The 14,566-nt window shown below is 43.6% G+C and overlaps 1 protein-coding gene across 2 annotated transcripts in view; it reads left to right on the top strand.

The window, feature by feature from the left end:
• Positions 1 to 14,566, top strand: part of Aff3 (AF4/FMR2 family member 3) — a 459,969-nt gene that overhangs the window by 367,362 nt on the left and 78,041 nt on the right. For both annotated transcript variants that reach the window (XM_028775378.1, XM_028775377.1), the window contains one exon: positions 13,408 to 13,448. In XM_028775378.1, the coding sequence (XP_028631211.1) occupies positions 13,408 to 13,448 (41 nt within the window). The remainder of the gene's footprint in view (positions 1 to 13,407; positions 13,449 to 14,566) is intronic.

The raw sequence follows: 14,566 nt of genomic DNA, 5'->3' as shown, positions 1-14,566 counted from the left end.
CATACACACACGAGTGCACACGCACACACATACAAACATACATATATGCATATATGTACACTCACATGTCCACATACACATACAGGCATGCAAGCACACACACACACACTCATCACTTCATACAGCCTTTGATGCTGGCTATTGTTTTGTATTGTATAGACATGGCAGTTCACTGCTGCTGCTGTCTTGTACTTCGTCTCCATTAATATCCGATAATTACTTCCGTCGCAAACTTGACAAACATGGACACCACGGAATTTAACTCTAACACCTGGGGTTTTGTGAGCGTGGGTAAGAGTGTCCCATAGTAGCCCAGACAGACCTCAGACTTCTGACGCTTGTCATCCCTCAGCTTCTCAGGTGCTCTGTGTTCCTAACCTTAGGAAGGAACCAAGTCCTGTCCTGTAGCTCCTCAGCCCCATGCTGAGCCCCATGGCTGACTGTGTCCTCATCTGCCTGCCACATCCTGCTCTCATCTTCCTCCTGGGTCGACCTCCTTCCCTCCTCTTACAAGAGGGTGCTGCCAGTCCCAACCTGTGCCTCTCCCCTCCCTTTCTCACCCATACCCTCTCCTCCCCCTCACTTGTACTCCTCCCCTCCCCCCTCACCTGTGCTCCTCCCCTCCCCCTCCCTGCCTGCTCCTCCTAATGCTTTGCCAACTGCTCAGTCTCCACTAGGTACTGGAGTCTGAAAGGAATCCTTCTTGCCTTTTCCTTTCTAGTTCTGCTCTTTTGGTGTACCCTCGGGTCCTCTCCCTACCCCCAGTGACCTTCAGTTTTTCTATAATGGCAACTTCTGTGCAGCCGCAACTCAGAGCACTCTCCCAAGCCACAGACATACTTAACCTTTCTATTTGATTGTCTCACAAACATTCCAAATTCGAGCCATGCCAAACTGAACTTCTGGGTTCTACCACCCCGTCACCCAAATATGTTTGTTTTGTGGTTGTTCCCATTTTCAGACCTAGCATTCCCAGATGCCCACAGGACTCAGTCTTGATAACTCCTTGTTCCTCACTCAAACACTCTTTTCTTCTCTACCTTCTATAAATTTTACTTCCAAAATCAAATATTAGTGTATCAACCCCTTTCCATCCTGACTACTCTAAATCAGTTTGTGGGAACTGTCTTCTTGTTCTCTGACATCTAAAATAGTTTGTCCTCCGTAATCTTTTAAAAATGTACGTCAGTTTCCCCACATCCTAGAAATTATCTTCTTCATTTCCCATTGGAAGGTTCGTCTCCACCCACACCGCTGGGAGGGAAAGCTCTAACAATTTAAACTATGTTCTTTTCTCAATGAAGGTTATTTTAATAATAAAGTAACATACATACTTTATAACATAAAGTAACATACATAACAGTAGGCAAGTGACTATGCTTTCTGGACAAATAGGTAGCTCATAGATACTAGTTAAAATTAAGAAATTAGAAAAGCAGATAACAGAAAAATGGATTTATGTGTTAGTAAACACAAATAAGAAATATAGAAGCACAACCCCTTATTGTATACTAAAGCTTCATTTGCAGTTTGGTTCTGTTCTGGTCTCCTGTACATCACTGACCTGATTGGTGTGATCTTGGCCCCAGCAACACATATATTTTAATGCTCGTATGCTATTAAAAGGTTTATTTGAAAAAAAAATGTACGTCAGATCAAATCATTTTTTTTTAATTTTTGTTTCATTTACATGTATATCTCAATGTTTGTATGTGTACCTCATGCCTGCAGTACCTGTCAAGGCCAGGAGGGGCACCATATCCACTAGAACTGGAGTTAACAGGTACTTGTGTGCTGCCCAGTATGTGTGCTGAGAACCAAACACAGATCCAATACAAGAGCAGCAAGTGCTCTGAACCCAGCCAGCTCTCTGGCTCCCAAATCATCATTTTTTTCTTTTAAATCTAAAATCTGAAATGGATTTTCTCTCCCACCTAGAGAGAAATGCAGGAGTCATAGTGTGAACTCTCTTAGCCTGCAGTATAGCCTTATTCATGCTTCCCCCTTCTCCCTCAACTCTCCAGCACTTCAGCCTTCACAGGCCTTCTTTTTGTTCCTCCAACAAACTATGCTCAGCTGCCTCGGGGTATCCAAAGTCCTGGTTGACACCTGTGCATACCGAAGGTGCAGCGTCATTGTTGTTGTCTGTGACACCTTTGAAATGAAAGCAAGCTGTCATTGCAGGTCTCTCAGAGAGACTCTGACATATCCTTTTTCTCAGTAATATTAGTCTTTCTCCTGGACTTCACCCTAATTTTAATTATACTGTATGTATTCACTTTTGACGGTAACTGCTTCTGTAAACAAAGCTGGAAGATCACTGAGATCAGAGACAGGCTGGCTCGGTCCATTGAACGAATGCATAAATAATCCTAGAGCACTGTCTTAAATTGGGATTCATTCCTATGGTTCCTACCAGTATCCAGAAGCAGATATGACCTTTGTCCTGCCTTTGTTTCCTGTTACTAAATCCCCAAAATTAAATGAATGACAGGAAAAATATGTAAGGCCCAATATCATAAAGCAACCCTACATTCACAGATTATAGCCTTGCCTAACCAAGAACTCTACACCAGTCCTTACACGCTCATCTTGTCAAGCACTATTGATGGTGCAAGTTCTGTAAGTCATCTCAGGCTGGAGCCCCCCAAACTGAGAGATGGGATCGCCTCACTGTCCCCTCTCAAAGGCACCAGAATTTTACGTCTGTTTACTTGATAAGTTGTCTGTGACACCTTTGAAATGAAAGCAAGCTGTCATTGCCATTCTCAGACTCCTTTCACTTGGTGAGATTTGAGCAAATTGGAGAGCCAAATTTCTTGTTTGGATGTGTATGTAACAGATACTGATGGTTAATTGTTCCCTGGGAAAATGTGAAGGAATCGAGAAACTAGAGGAAACAATTCCTGAAGGCACCGTGAGCCTGATGGATTTGGAGGGAGGAGGAACACACACACATGTCTGACCATTTGGACAAAATGGTGGTCTCTGCCTCTTGAGTCTGGGAAAGCTTAGGAGGTGAGACAGAGCAAACAGATCTCTAGGCAGAATCATCACAGCTGAGGCAAGAGGGAAAGGTCACATGATCGAGACTTTTGGCAAGCTGTAGCTGAGACAGTGTCAGCTGCAAGCAGGCTTTCCACCATGACAAATCCATAGCTCGGCGACAGCTATCGAGGGAGCAGCCATCCACACTGAATGGCCGACGTCTGCCTGCAGCTCCGAGTAATCACATTAGCCACACAGATTGGGCAGTCTTTTCGTTTTAATTATATAAGTGCATTTTTCTCTTTAAATGGGTGTAGTTTATCCACTTAAACTGACTGTTTTAATTTTACAGGCAGCGATCATTGGATTTAATCTGTAGAGGGGAATTTCTCTATTGGCCTAATTGATTTCTCAACACAATGAAGGAAAGTTACCTTTTAATCCCCAATCAATATTTGGAGAGCATACAATTAATTTAATAGATATCTATGTCATTAACATAAATCTGCAAGCTAAAGAGGCAATTATTTTCTTATTTATAATGCAGAGAGTAATAATCTTGTCTGTCAGGGAGAATCTAAAGCCTCATGCCTCTAGTAAGTCCAGACTACAGGTGAGGCTCAGATGAGAAAAGAGCCATTGCCTTTCATTTGGTCTCTGATGAAATGGCAAAGAAATAGTTTTAGTTCTCAGCTCTATCCGGTAGAGACCACTGAGGACTCACACCACTGTGGGGTAAACTATTAAAGGCAGATTTCTGCCCATCCCCATCCCGGCCTTTTTTCTGTTGATATGGCAGCTTTGTAACAGAGAGCAGGCCTTTGAGAACACCAGAAGGGAAAAACCTTAAAGGCATCGACAGCACATGTCAACCATCAGTGAGCTCTGACAGAGAAACTGGGTGAAATGCATCCCAGTTCCACTAGGCTTGTTTTTCTTCTCTGCCTCAGCTTGGTTGATGTGGAGGTTCTTGGGGCTGTGAAAATTTATTACACACAGAGTTGATCTGCATCCAAGCAGCCAAGTCTGAATAAATAGAGTCATTGTGCATGTCTGGGATTCGTGGCCAGAGTTCATCCAGTCAGCGTGACATTCGCATCTCAGGAGATTCATAAAAGCCAACACCCTGGTATGTGCTCTTGGATCCTGCCAAAACTGTGTAGAATTATATAAACAGGAGTTGCAGCAGTAATCCGGACCAGGTTTGGGGGGCACAGCTCCAAAATCAAGTTTCTCTTCCATGAGAAATGAACTGTATTAGAGATGTTATTTGTATCCAAACAAGAGCTACACAATTTTTGCATAAATCATTCTCAGAATGGTCTTAAATGCCTACTAAGCTCCACAGACCCATGCAAGCTGCTGGCTTGTTGCTTAAGATGAATTAGACATTAGTAATATTTGTTTTGATAATTTAACCACAAAAACTTTAAGTAAATTTTCAATGCCAGAAAGCACCTACCTCATTTCCAAAGAACTATGAGGGAAAAAAAACTATATATTCTATATTTTGAACGCAGTAGGAACACAGGGGATGAAAGAATAGTGGCTTGCATTTGGATTTGTTTCTAGTCTTGTAATCATGTATTGGAGAACTCAGTTTGATAGTTTCCCTTCTGAATGGAAATACAATAGCTACAGTTGGAGACACCTGACTCTCGGAGCTTTGTGGAGCCTGTCTAGGAGTGAGCACACATCTCAACTGTTGGTCACAATCAAGGAAGCACATGTTAAGTGCAGGAGGGTGGCCTTGATTATCAGCCCTAAAGCTCCGTTAGATAATTCCACCCTACAAACAAAATTTTACTCTCATCTCGTGTAAACGTTTACAAAAGCCACGTGTGTGTGTGGGGGGGGGAGGGTGTCAAATTCTTCTTTCCATTGATCAGCCATAATTTCCAAAACTGACATGGCTGACTTAAATGTCATTGTCCACACGTGCCCATGTGCACTTACGGATGTTTAGAGACTCTGGAGCTCAGGTGACTTTTGTGTAAGCCCAAGCTGAAGGCTATACCTCAGCAGACAGAAATCTGAAAAGTGAAAAACTTATGTAAATTGTATAAAAATTAAAAGATGGTCCATTGAATGTAGGAAAAGAAAGTGATTAACACAGACAGGAAGCCGTGGTCTTTGCTAAAATTGTACAGCTCACACAAGGAGCTACTTTTTTTTTTTTTTAAACTAAGGCAAGGTTTTGTTAGTAACGGATGTCAGTACCACCCTCCTGGATCCTCCATTTTGAGAGTTCAGGGAGACAGAGCTGATGGACCATTCTTTTCTGACCTAGCTTTCAGCAGGACTGTCAGTTGGCAAGGAAAGTGGATTCCCACTCCATAGCACATTCCTTTAACTGGGAGGGGTGCCCCTCTGTCTTGTGACTCTGATGATGTGGAGTTTGGGGGTTTGTTTGTTTTCTTCATTAGTTTGTCAGGAGGTGTCAGTGTTTAGAGTGTCTGCACTCTGTGTGTGCAGTCACATTCTTCCCTAGGTGGATAGTGTCTTGCAGCAAAGGAATCACCTGCAGTTAGGTACGCAGGTATTTGGTCCAGATAAACTTTTGGAAATTTTTATTCTTATTCTTTGTTGTCCTAAATTTTCCCCAGGTATGTGGCTGGTTATCACCTAAGCATGGCTCTTCTCAGGAGACTCTCAGCCTGGAGAAGCATACAGGCAAACCATTCTTGTCATTCAAGGACCCGTGGTACTCTCTAGTTCCATCCAGAACAGCTCTGCATCTCATGGGCTGTGCTAAATGGAATAAAACCCGTCTCTAAGAAATAGAACAGACAGTTGTTAAAAAAAAAAAAAAAACTGTGTCCAAGGCACACCCTCAAATGAGCTCGGTTCTCAAATGAGCCCCCAAAATTGTTAGAAATATATTTTGGATAGCAAAGAAAGACACCACTGTTCAACTGAGGTATATGGACATAACAGACTTTACTCTTGGTCAAGAGGGTCTGCTTGGAAGGGCACAAACACCCTGAGACAGAAAACATGTTTGGTTTTTATTCTGACTCAGTTATTGTGTCTTTGCCCCATTGGCTGGGTCCAACCTCCCAGTCTTATCCAACTAGAATTGGCTTATAAGACATGAAGAAAGAAGGGGAGAGAGGCTACTGCCCCAAGGAGAAAAGGTCACTGTTCAATGCCATCAGATATCTAGAGTAGAGCATTTGGCCTTTGTGTAAACAAATCTCTCACTGAGTAGAAATGGTTAAAACATTTGCATAAAAGTCTTACCAGGTGAGGAAGATAAAAAGATTTTAATTCCTGGTCCTAAACCCATATTTTATAGTATTTGATAGAAAAGACTCATCTTTGATATTTTGTACAATCATTGCCACAACTGAGTCGGAGGAGGTCCTGGTTAGCCAGGATTTCCCCCTGGGGATGTTGGGTCAACACTGTCTCTGGGTTTATCTTTCTTCAAGTTAGACTGGGCTGCTAAAGGTCCATGGCAGTTCTAAGAAGAGTGTGTGCGGTGGCAGAGGAGCTATGTTCATCGAGCCAGTGAAAATCCAGATACCAATAACAAGCTCAGGATTGCTTCTGCTTCCTCTTGCATAATCTGTTTGGAGAGTACAAGTGGGATAGTCTGCCTGACCAATACAAAGCTACTTTTACTTTCAAACATTGTGTATTTTTTAGTAGAAACATTTGGATGAGCTATAAAGTCAGACTCAGATACTGGGTCTTCAGTCACAGATTACAGTTAAAACAAAGCTACTGAGATATTTGTGTGGTCTTCATATAAAAACAAAGTAACATGTGTAGACGCTGTTTTTATTCAGTTGCTGACCACCCACTAAGGCCAGTGGGGCGTTAAGAGAAAATCCACCAAACCATCGTACTAAGGTAGCAAAGGGGACCTTTGTAAAAGCTCCAAAGGCATTTGGAAAGTCACAAAATGAGAGATGATTCATCCTAGTGCCTTGCTGCTGTAGCAAAGAGAACCTCAGGGAGTGACAGCACCAGAGTCCACTCGGGAGAATGTGGGGGAAAGGTGGAAAGATGGAGATACATGTGATTAGGGTGCATTTGACAAGCACAATGATTTCAGATGTTCTCTAACACAATAAAGGTGACTGACCATGCTTGACAGCAGTTACTCACATATTTCAAAGTAGCTAGTAAAGATTTTTAACATCCCTGATACAAGGAAATGATAAATGTTTGAGATCACGAAGATACCATTACTCTGTTCTGACCACAAAACATCATACACGTGTTGACAGATCACACCACTGTGACCCCATGTGTGAGTGTGTGTGTGTGTGTGTGTGTGTGTGTGTGTGTATGTGTGATATGTCAGTGAAAGCTTTGAATATATGTTTAAATCAGTTATCAATAAGCCATTCCTGTTTGGGCCTTGCTCAAGTTGTAGCTGAATTTAAATTGCCACGTGGAGCAAATTTCAGGAGCACTGAGTGACCAAAGCCCAGATGAGTAGGTCACAGAGCTATGGCCTATCACATAGGATTTAGCCAACACTTGCATTTGGCAAAGTGCTTGGAACATTAAACAATAGTTACTGCACATCCGATTTACCCTGGGGGCAGGGACACTTGATCTGTCCCCAACCCAAGCCTAAATAACCAGCTAGTCCATATCTTACAAAGCTGTATCAGCTTTTTATTTCCTACAGCATCACCTTTACACAAAACTTCAACACCGCAAACCCAGTGATCCCATACATAGCCCAAGCACTACAACATAGAGTTTCAGATTCATCACCAGTAACTGACTTTGCTCCTTTCCCCCAGAGGTATGTCTCTGGATTCTAGAGAATGGACTTATCTACTCTGGTGAGGCCTAGAGGCCAGAGAACCTTCTAGAAGGTGAATCAGCATCCGATTTAAAACTGTGTCTTAGAGTCAGCATCCATGTTCCAGATTTAATCTCCCAGCGTCAAGAACCAGAACTGTAAAGGCATACCCTCCTATCAGCTCTCTGTCCTAGAAGCTTAGCTCTCTCCCTCTGAAGGCACAATTGTCTTGCCAGGGCTTTGTCCTGTTTCTGCTACCTTCACAAGAGCCTCCTCTCAATCCTGAGGGCAGGTGGATTTGGTTCTCTGTTATCCAGAGCAGCATGTGTCCGTTAGGTTAATCCCAATGACTCTTCAGTGGCCTTTGGTTCTACACACACCTAACACACAGTCCTGTCACTATGCACCAGAGTAGTGGGTGAGCTCAGGGTAGGATCACATGATCTATTAATTGAACAACAGATCCTAAGTCTGTCCAGGAAATAGCTCCAGACCCCAAAAGAGCCGTGGATAGTTTGGAGCCTGTCTCTGGGGAGTAAAATGCCCTAGAGATGCTTAACAAAAGGCAGTGTGCCTCCCTTAATCATGAGAAGACTCTGCCGTGGCCAGAAGTCCTCTGTTGACATCCTCTAAATGTAAGGATGCACTTTCTGAGGAAGGAAGAACTCACTAAGATCTCTCTGCCTTATGTCATCTTAAAGGGAGCACAGGAAGCTGGTGTTAAAATGCTACCTTAACCAATGGTGGGCTCCCCGGTGAGGCCTGAAACCTAACTCCTGTTACTGACCCAGAGTTTGGGGAGAAGGGCCCCTAGGAAAGTTGGGATTTAATGAAGCAATTTGGCGGGGTAAAAAGCTAGACCTCAGAGCTTAGGTGGAATTTAAATCAGGAGCAAGTGCCTGGAAAGAGCCAGAAAACCTCACAGATGTGGGCTCTCCTCTGCCTTCAGGAATCTCGGTGGTTTGTCCTCTGCTGCCCCATTCAGCCGTGGACTTTCTTTACTGAGTTCTGTCACCTCTGGAATTCTTCTGCCTGTCCTTAGGAGCCTAGTCAGTGTGGGTTTTATAAAGAGCAAGCAGTACCCACACAGAGCGGTCTTTATTAGAACAACCAGACAGCCCAGGGTGCCCAGCCAAGGAGGGGTTTTCTCTCCTCCTTCCTCCAACTGCCATCTTGTTAGCACGCCGTGTCAAAGTGTTCTTACGCGGAGGTTACATGATTTTGTCCTCAGTGGCTCTGCCTGACCCCGGTGCAGAACAGAGTGAGGAGGAAGCCTGCTGAGCAGAAGGCTTGAACCTCAAAAAGCACAGTGTTGATGCTTTCCAGGAAAACACAAACAGGGGCTTCTTCAGAGAAGTAGCAAAATCTTGGCCCAGAACCTTAAGCTGTATTTATCAGTTTTATGACTGTTGTGGGTATTTTGAGGAAAGACAAAGGTATGTGTGCATCTGTTTTCATGTGTGTGCGCATATGTGTGAGATCCACCTTTATTTTAAAAAACAAAAAACAGCTTTTCATTGTATTTGAAGTTTGCAGATGAGGATAAGATGACTGAATAGTCAGACCCAGGAATCTGCCTGTTCCTTGCTTCCTAGGCTGGGGTTAAAAATGTGTGCCATTATCCTTCCTCCCCCCTCCCATTCCTCCTCCTCCTCCTCCTTTATCTCCTTCTTGTGTAACATGGACTCTGGGACTCAAACGTAGGTCCTCATGCTCACACTGACTGAGCTATCACACAACCATATTATTGGTGTCTTTGTTTGGTTTGTTTTCTAACAACTTCAGCTAATATTGCCAGATATCGTCATCATCTCTACTAAACATCCATAGGTAACGTGAACCTAATGACACAAGACCTACTCCACTCTGACTCATACACCTACACCCGCAGCCCCCCATCTTGGCCAGTGGTCTCCATCCAGGTGCCCAGGCATGAAATCTGGTGCTGATGCCATCCTGTCCTACCTTGCCATGTTCTACCAGAGACACTTCCCTCACATCGAAGTGCAGAGCATATCAGTGGTGTCCACTGTGGAATATTTCTCATTGTAATAACCTTATAGGTAGTTCTTCTCTATGCAAACACATTTGTCATACAAAACAGAAGCTAGCGTGACATTTGAAAATAGACTCTTTAGCACCAATCCCCATTACTTTGTTATAGAGTCACAGGAAGTTACACACAACATACAAGTACTCTTCGTTTAGCTTCTGTCCACGTAAACCCTTTAATGGCTTCCAATTGTCCTGTACCTCCACAAGCCAACACTTGACCTCTCTAGCCCTTGGAATTGGCCTCATCTGGCTCTGCCATGGTCCCACTGCCCCACAGAGCTGTGCCACAGTGACCTTGTAGTTTCTCACTGAGCTAGGATCTAAGCCTGCTGTAGTGTTTCCTCTGAATCTAGCTCTTCCTCCTTGCCCACCTTTGTTTCTCTGGTCTAATGGCTCTCCTCTTCCCTCCCCCATTCCTCTGGTCTAATGGCTCTCCTATTCCCTCCCCCATTCCTCTTCTCCTTTTCCTTCCCCCATTTCTCTGGTCTAATGGCTCTCCTTCTCCTTCCCCCATTCCTCTGGTCTAATGGCTCTCCTTTTCCCTCCCTCATTCCTCTTCTCCTTCTCCCTCCCCCATTTCTCTGGTCTATGGCTCTCCCTTTCCCTCCCCCATTTCTCTGGTCTATGGCTCTCCTTCTCCCTCCCCCATTTCTCTGGTCTAATGGCTCACCTCCCTCATTCCTCTAGTCTCATATTTCTCTTCAGGCCTTGTTATCCCACACTGACTGAACTTTCTGTAACCATTAGTCATTCCACTGTTCCACTTCATGACGTACTGTCCTCCTCAGCCACAGCCATTGTGATGCAAACTGTTGTGTGCCTGTGGACCTTTCATGTCTGCCCCACCTCCAGACTCAGAGAGGTATAATGGAGACCTTCATTTGCTTTTCTTGTCACCTATGCCAAACCCAGTGCCTACACATAGGAGGTAGTTCAGAGTAAATTACATATCTATCCATGCATAAATTCTATTTCCATCAAGAAACTGCATGACTCTGGACTGTCACAGACCTCTGGTTCCTTCCTCCTTTTGCTTCACAACCCCATCCAGTGTCTATGGACTTGCCCTGTGCTAGACTCAATTACAAAAGGGCATTTAATTTCCTCTTTGATTGCCTTTCAATAACAGATTGTGACTTGTAATTCATTTAGCACATGTTGGAGCTGGAATATCTACTGATTATGTTTCCAGGCACCAACCTTGTTAAAATAAAGAAGTAGAAAAGATGTCATCTCTTGAGAGGAGCCTGGAAAGTGACTGTTTCTGGCAGAAAACTTGTTTTGTCTTGTAGACTTGTGCTTCAGCGTCATTCACGGATGAATAACACACTCAGGAGAGATGAGCAAAGCTCTCTCTGAACCCTCTCAAGTGACCGTGTCACCGCCGTTTCAGAGGAGAAGCTGATGAGCGATTAGGAGAGGAAAATGTGGGCACTGTGGCACAAATCTTAGAGGGATGGAATTGGGCAATCGATCTAGTTCACAGCTGGACTTTAGGGTTTCAATCACGAGCCACCTAAGTAATTATTTTCTTGACTCTTCAATCCTGATGTTTATTTCTTTCATTATTTTCCAACCTTAAAATAAGACAGGTGAAACACTGAAGGGTTTTTCTTTCTTTCTTTTTTTCATTAGGAAAATAGGCAACAGAATCTCTTAATAGCCAGCTCTTGCCTACGTGTATGATACATTTTACTTTAACACCATATCTGTTTTTTTCCCTGAAGGGGTAATTTTAAATGTTTAGTACATTCTCATTAGCTTTCTTAGTGGATGATTGTCCTCTAGACTATTTATTCAAAATAATTATTCATGATAGATGGCTGCTGACTTGTCGGTGTGCTTGCTATGTTTCAGGCTTGGGGTATTTTTTTTTTCCTTGTCATTTTGAGCCAGGGTCTCTCACTGAATCTGGAGCTCGTGAGTTGCAGTAGTCCACCTAAGGAGTACATTCCAGGAGCACACTGATCTTGGCTCCTGGGCTGGGCTTAAGATACACATATGTGCGTGTCTCCACGGAAGTGCTGGGATCCAGACAATAATGCTTAAGCTGGCACACACAGAAAGAACTCTACCAGACGAGCCGTGTCCCTGGTCGCCACAAGAACTCTTAAACAAAACCACTGTCAGAACATCATTATCGTGCCTAAAAATATCAATAGTCCCATAATATTTTTTGATTGTCCAGTCAACTATTGGGTCTTCAAATGCAGAAACCTTTAATAAATGAATCTGAAACAAAACAATAAAAAAAACAACCAAATTATATCTTTAGTGCTAGCAAGATGGCTCTGTGGTAATAGTACATGTTATGCATACTTCGGGACCTGGATTCAAACTTCTAACACTTACATTAAAAAAAAAAAAGCCAAGCATAGCCACATGTGCCTATAATATCAGTATTGGAGTGGGGCAGAAACCAGTGGATGCTGGGAATTTGGTGGCCAGCCAGCCTCCCCAAAATGGAGAGTTTTGAGTTCAGTGAGGGACCTCAACCCAAGGGAATAAGACAGGCAACAATGGACCAAGACCTTAAGTGCCCTCCTTTGCCTCTGCACACAGGTCCACAGGTGTGCCCAGCTATACTCACATGTACAACAGCAGACACACAACATACAGACACACACCAATAGAGATTTACAAAGAAGTTAGAAGGTTATTTTTCTTACAGGAAATGAAGATAAAACAATGGAAAATTAATTTCAGGTGGTAGAAAAAAATGGCTCAGGTCTTTGCCATGTTTCTAAGACCTGCCCCACATTGTCATGACTAGAAAACTTAGCACCTCCACCACAGTCACCCCCTACTGGCAGATGTGCCTTGCTGCAGCACTCTTTTTTTTTTTTATAAATAATTTATTTATTTTTCCTCAAATCGTAATTAATTCACACAGGGGTTATAAACACAGAAAGGCAGGATGTGGGGAAGGGGATGACACTGGAGTGTAGGTGTTCAGGGGGAATACAGATATCTTTCAGAACTCAGTATCGGCTGGGTGAAGGTTCAGGGAACAGGTCACTATGACTCTGCCTATGATTCACTTGTCCTTATCTAAGTTGATATTGTCTGCCAAGGCTACCTATTTACAAGGTCTATGACTACTCAGGCTGGTAAATTTCCACAAAAGCTGCCTGTTTAACAATAGCTTATAGCCATCTGTTTCAATGTTTTTCCACAGAGACCCAAGACTTGGTGTTAGTATACATGTATGACAGGCCTATTGCTGATTTTAGGCCTATGGCTGACTTTAGGCCTTCAGTGTGTAAACAGGGCTGCCCCTGACATCTCCTCCCTTCACTAAGTATAGAAGGGCTGTGGCGATTCTAATCTTGCGAAGGCGGGGATAGAGGCCTGACCTCCAGTAATTTAAGGGGACCTTGTAGTAGCTCCTGTCCCCCTGTCGTTGTCCTTGCTGCAGCACTCTTAACCAAGAACCTTCCTTTCATGACACAGCAGGGCTTTCTACTGTGTTGCTAACAGTTTAGAATTTGGCCGCTTGACAAAAATGTGTGTGTGATACTTTTTTTTTAAGTGTTGATTGAGCGCATAATTTAAAAGTCAGAATATTAAATAAACATCTCTACCCTTTCTTCCAGCAGGCAGCCCAGAGAACAGCTCTCCGCGCTCTAGCTGACAGGTACATTTTGTCATTTTTATGAACTATAAATTGCTTTATGAAACATTGAGCCCTATTTATTGTGGCATATAATTCATAATCGGATTTTGTCCCTAAAGAATCTGCGAACTGGGATGTTAAACATTCTGCGTGCTTGAATTTGTCATGCGTGCATGGAGTTTATTACTGCAAAACTCGGCTTGTTGTATTTCATATAAAGTACGAAGAATCCCTTGTTGTGCTGTGAAACGAGAGACAAGAATCTTAGTGGGGAAAACCTGAGTGGAGTGGTAAATTCTGAACTTTGGAATTGGCCGAGAGCCAAGCTCATTTCTCAGCAATAAGTATTTCTTTATTTTGAGGTGTTTTCGTCGCTCTTTCCATATTGGTTCACCCAGGGGACTGTGCCTTCCGATAAGATTTTCTCTTGAGCTATCTGCTCTGCCTTATAACTCCTTATAACTTTGCGTGTTGCTCACCCGTCGGACTTCCTATGCCCTCCATTGTTTGTCCTGCCTTGTATGACTGAACGAGTCATAAAACTGAAGAAAAGGCCCAAGCTGGAACTCACACCTTGCACGTGTGTGCGTGCGTGCGTGCGTGCGTGCGTGCGTGCGTGCGTGTGTGTGTGAGGGGGAGAGTGAGCGGGCGCACAGATGCACATGTGTTCTGTCAGAAGTTGGATGAACTCCCTATATATCTCTACATGATCCCTGAGAAGCTGACAGTGTTGGACTCAGTCACAGTGTTGGACTCAATCGGAGATGCCCGTGAGGTGACTGGCACACGCGTTAGTATTGTCTACCCAGCCTTTGTCCTCCCTACCTTTGGACTTCCTTTCAGAATGAGCAATTGCTGACTGAACCAGATCAGTCCAGCATCCTCATTTAAGTGAATTACCTTGCACACGGGTGGAAAGCACTTCCTCTGTGGCAGCCTGACCTGAGTATGCTTATTTCAACTAAGAGCCTTTCACCATTGACAGCCACCGAAGCATTCGTGCTCAGAGAGCAGCTGTCTGGAGCAGCTGCTGGGCGGTTCAGAAACCCTACATGTGTAATGCTTCTGGGCCTTTTGGTCAGAGAGACCAAGGTCCAAACTCACACTGTGAGCCAATCAAGCTCGTCCTACATATATCT

Source organism: Grammomys surdaster, unplaced genomic scaffold (genome assembly GCF_004785775.1).
Source record: "Grammomys surdaster isolate TR1022 unplaced genomic scaffold, NIH_TR_1.0 255, whole genome shotgun sequence".
NCBI lineage: Eukaryota > Metazoa > Chordata > Mammalia > Rodentia > Muridae > Grammomys > Grammomys surdaster.
The sequence above is the reverse complement of the archived record's forward strand: the minus strand, read 5'-3'. Positions and strand labels throughout refer to the sequence as shown.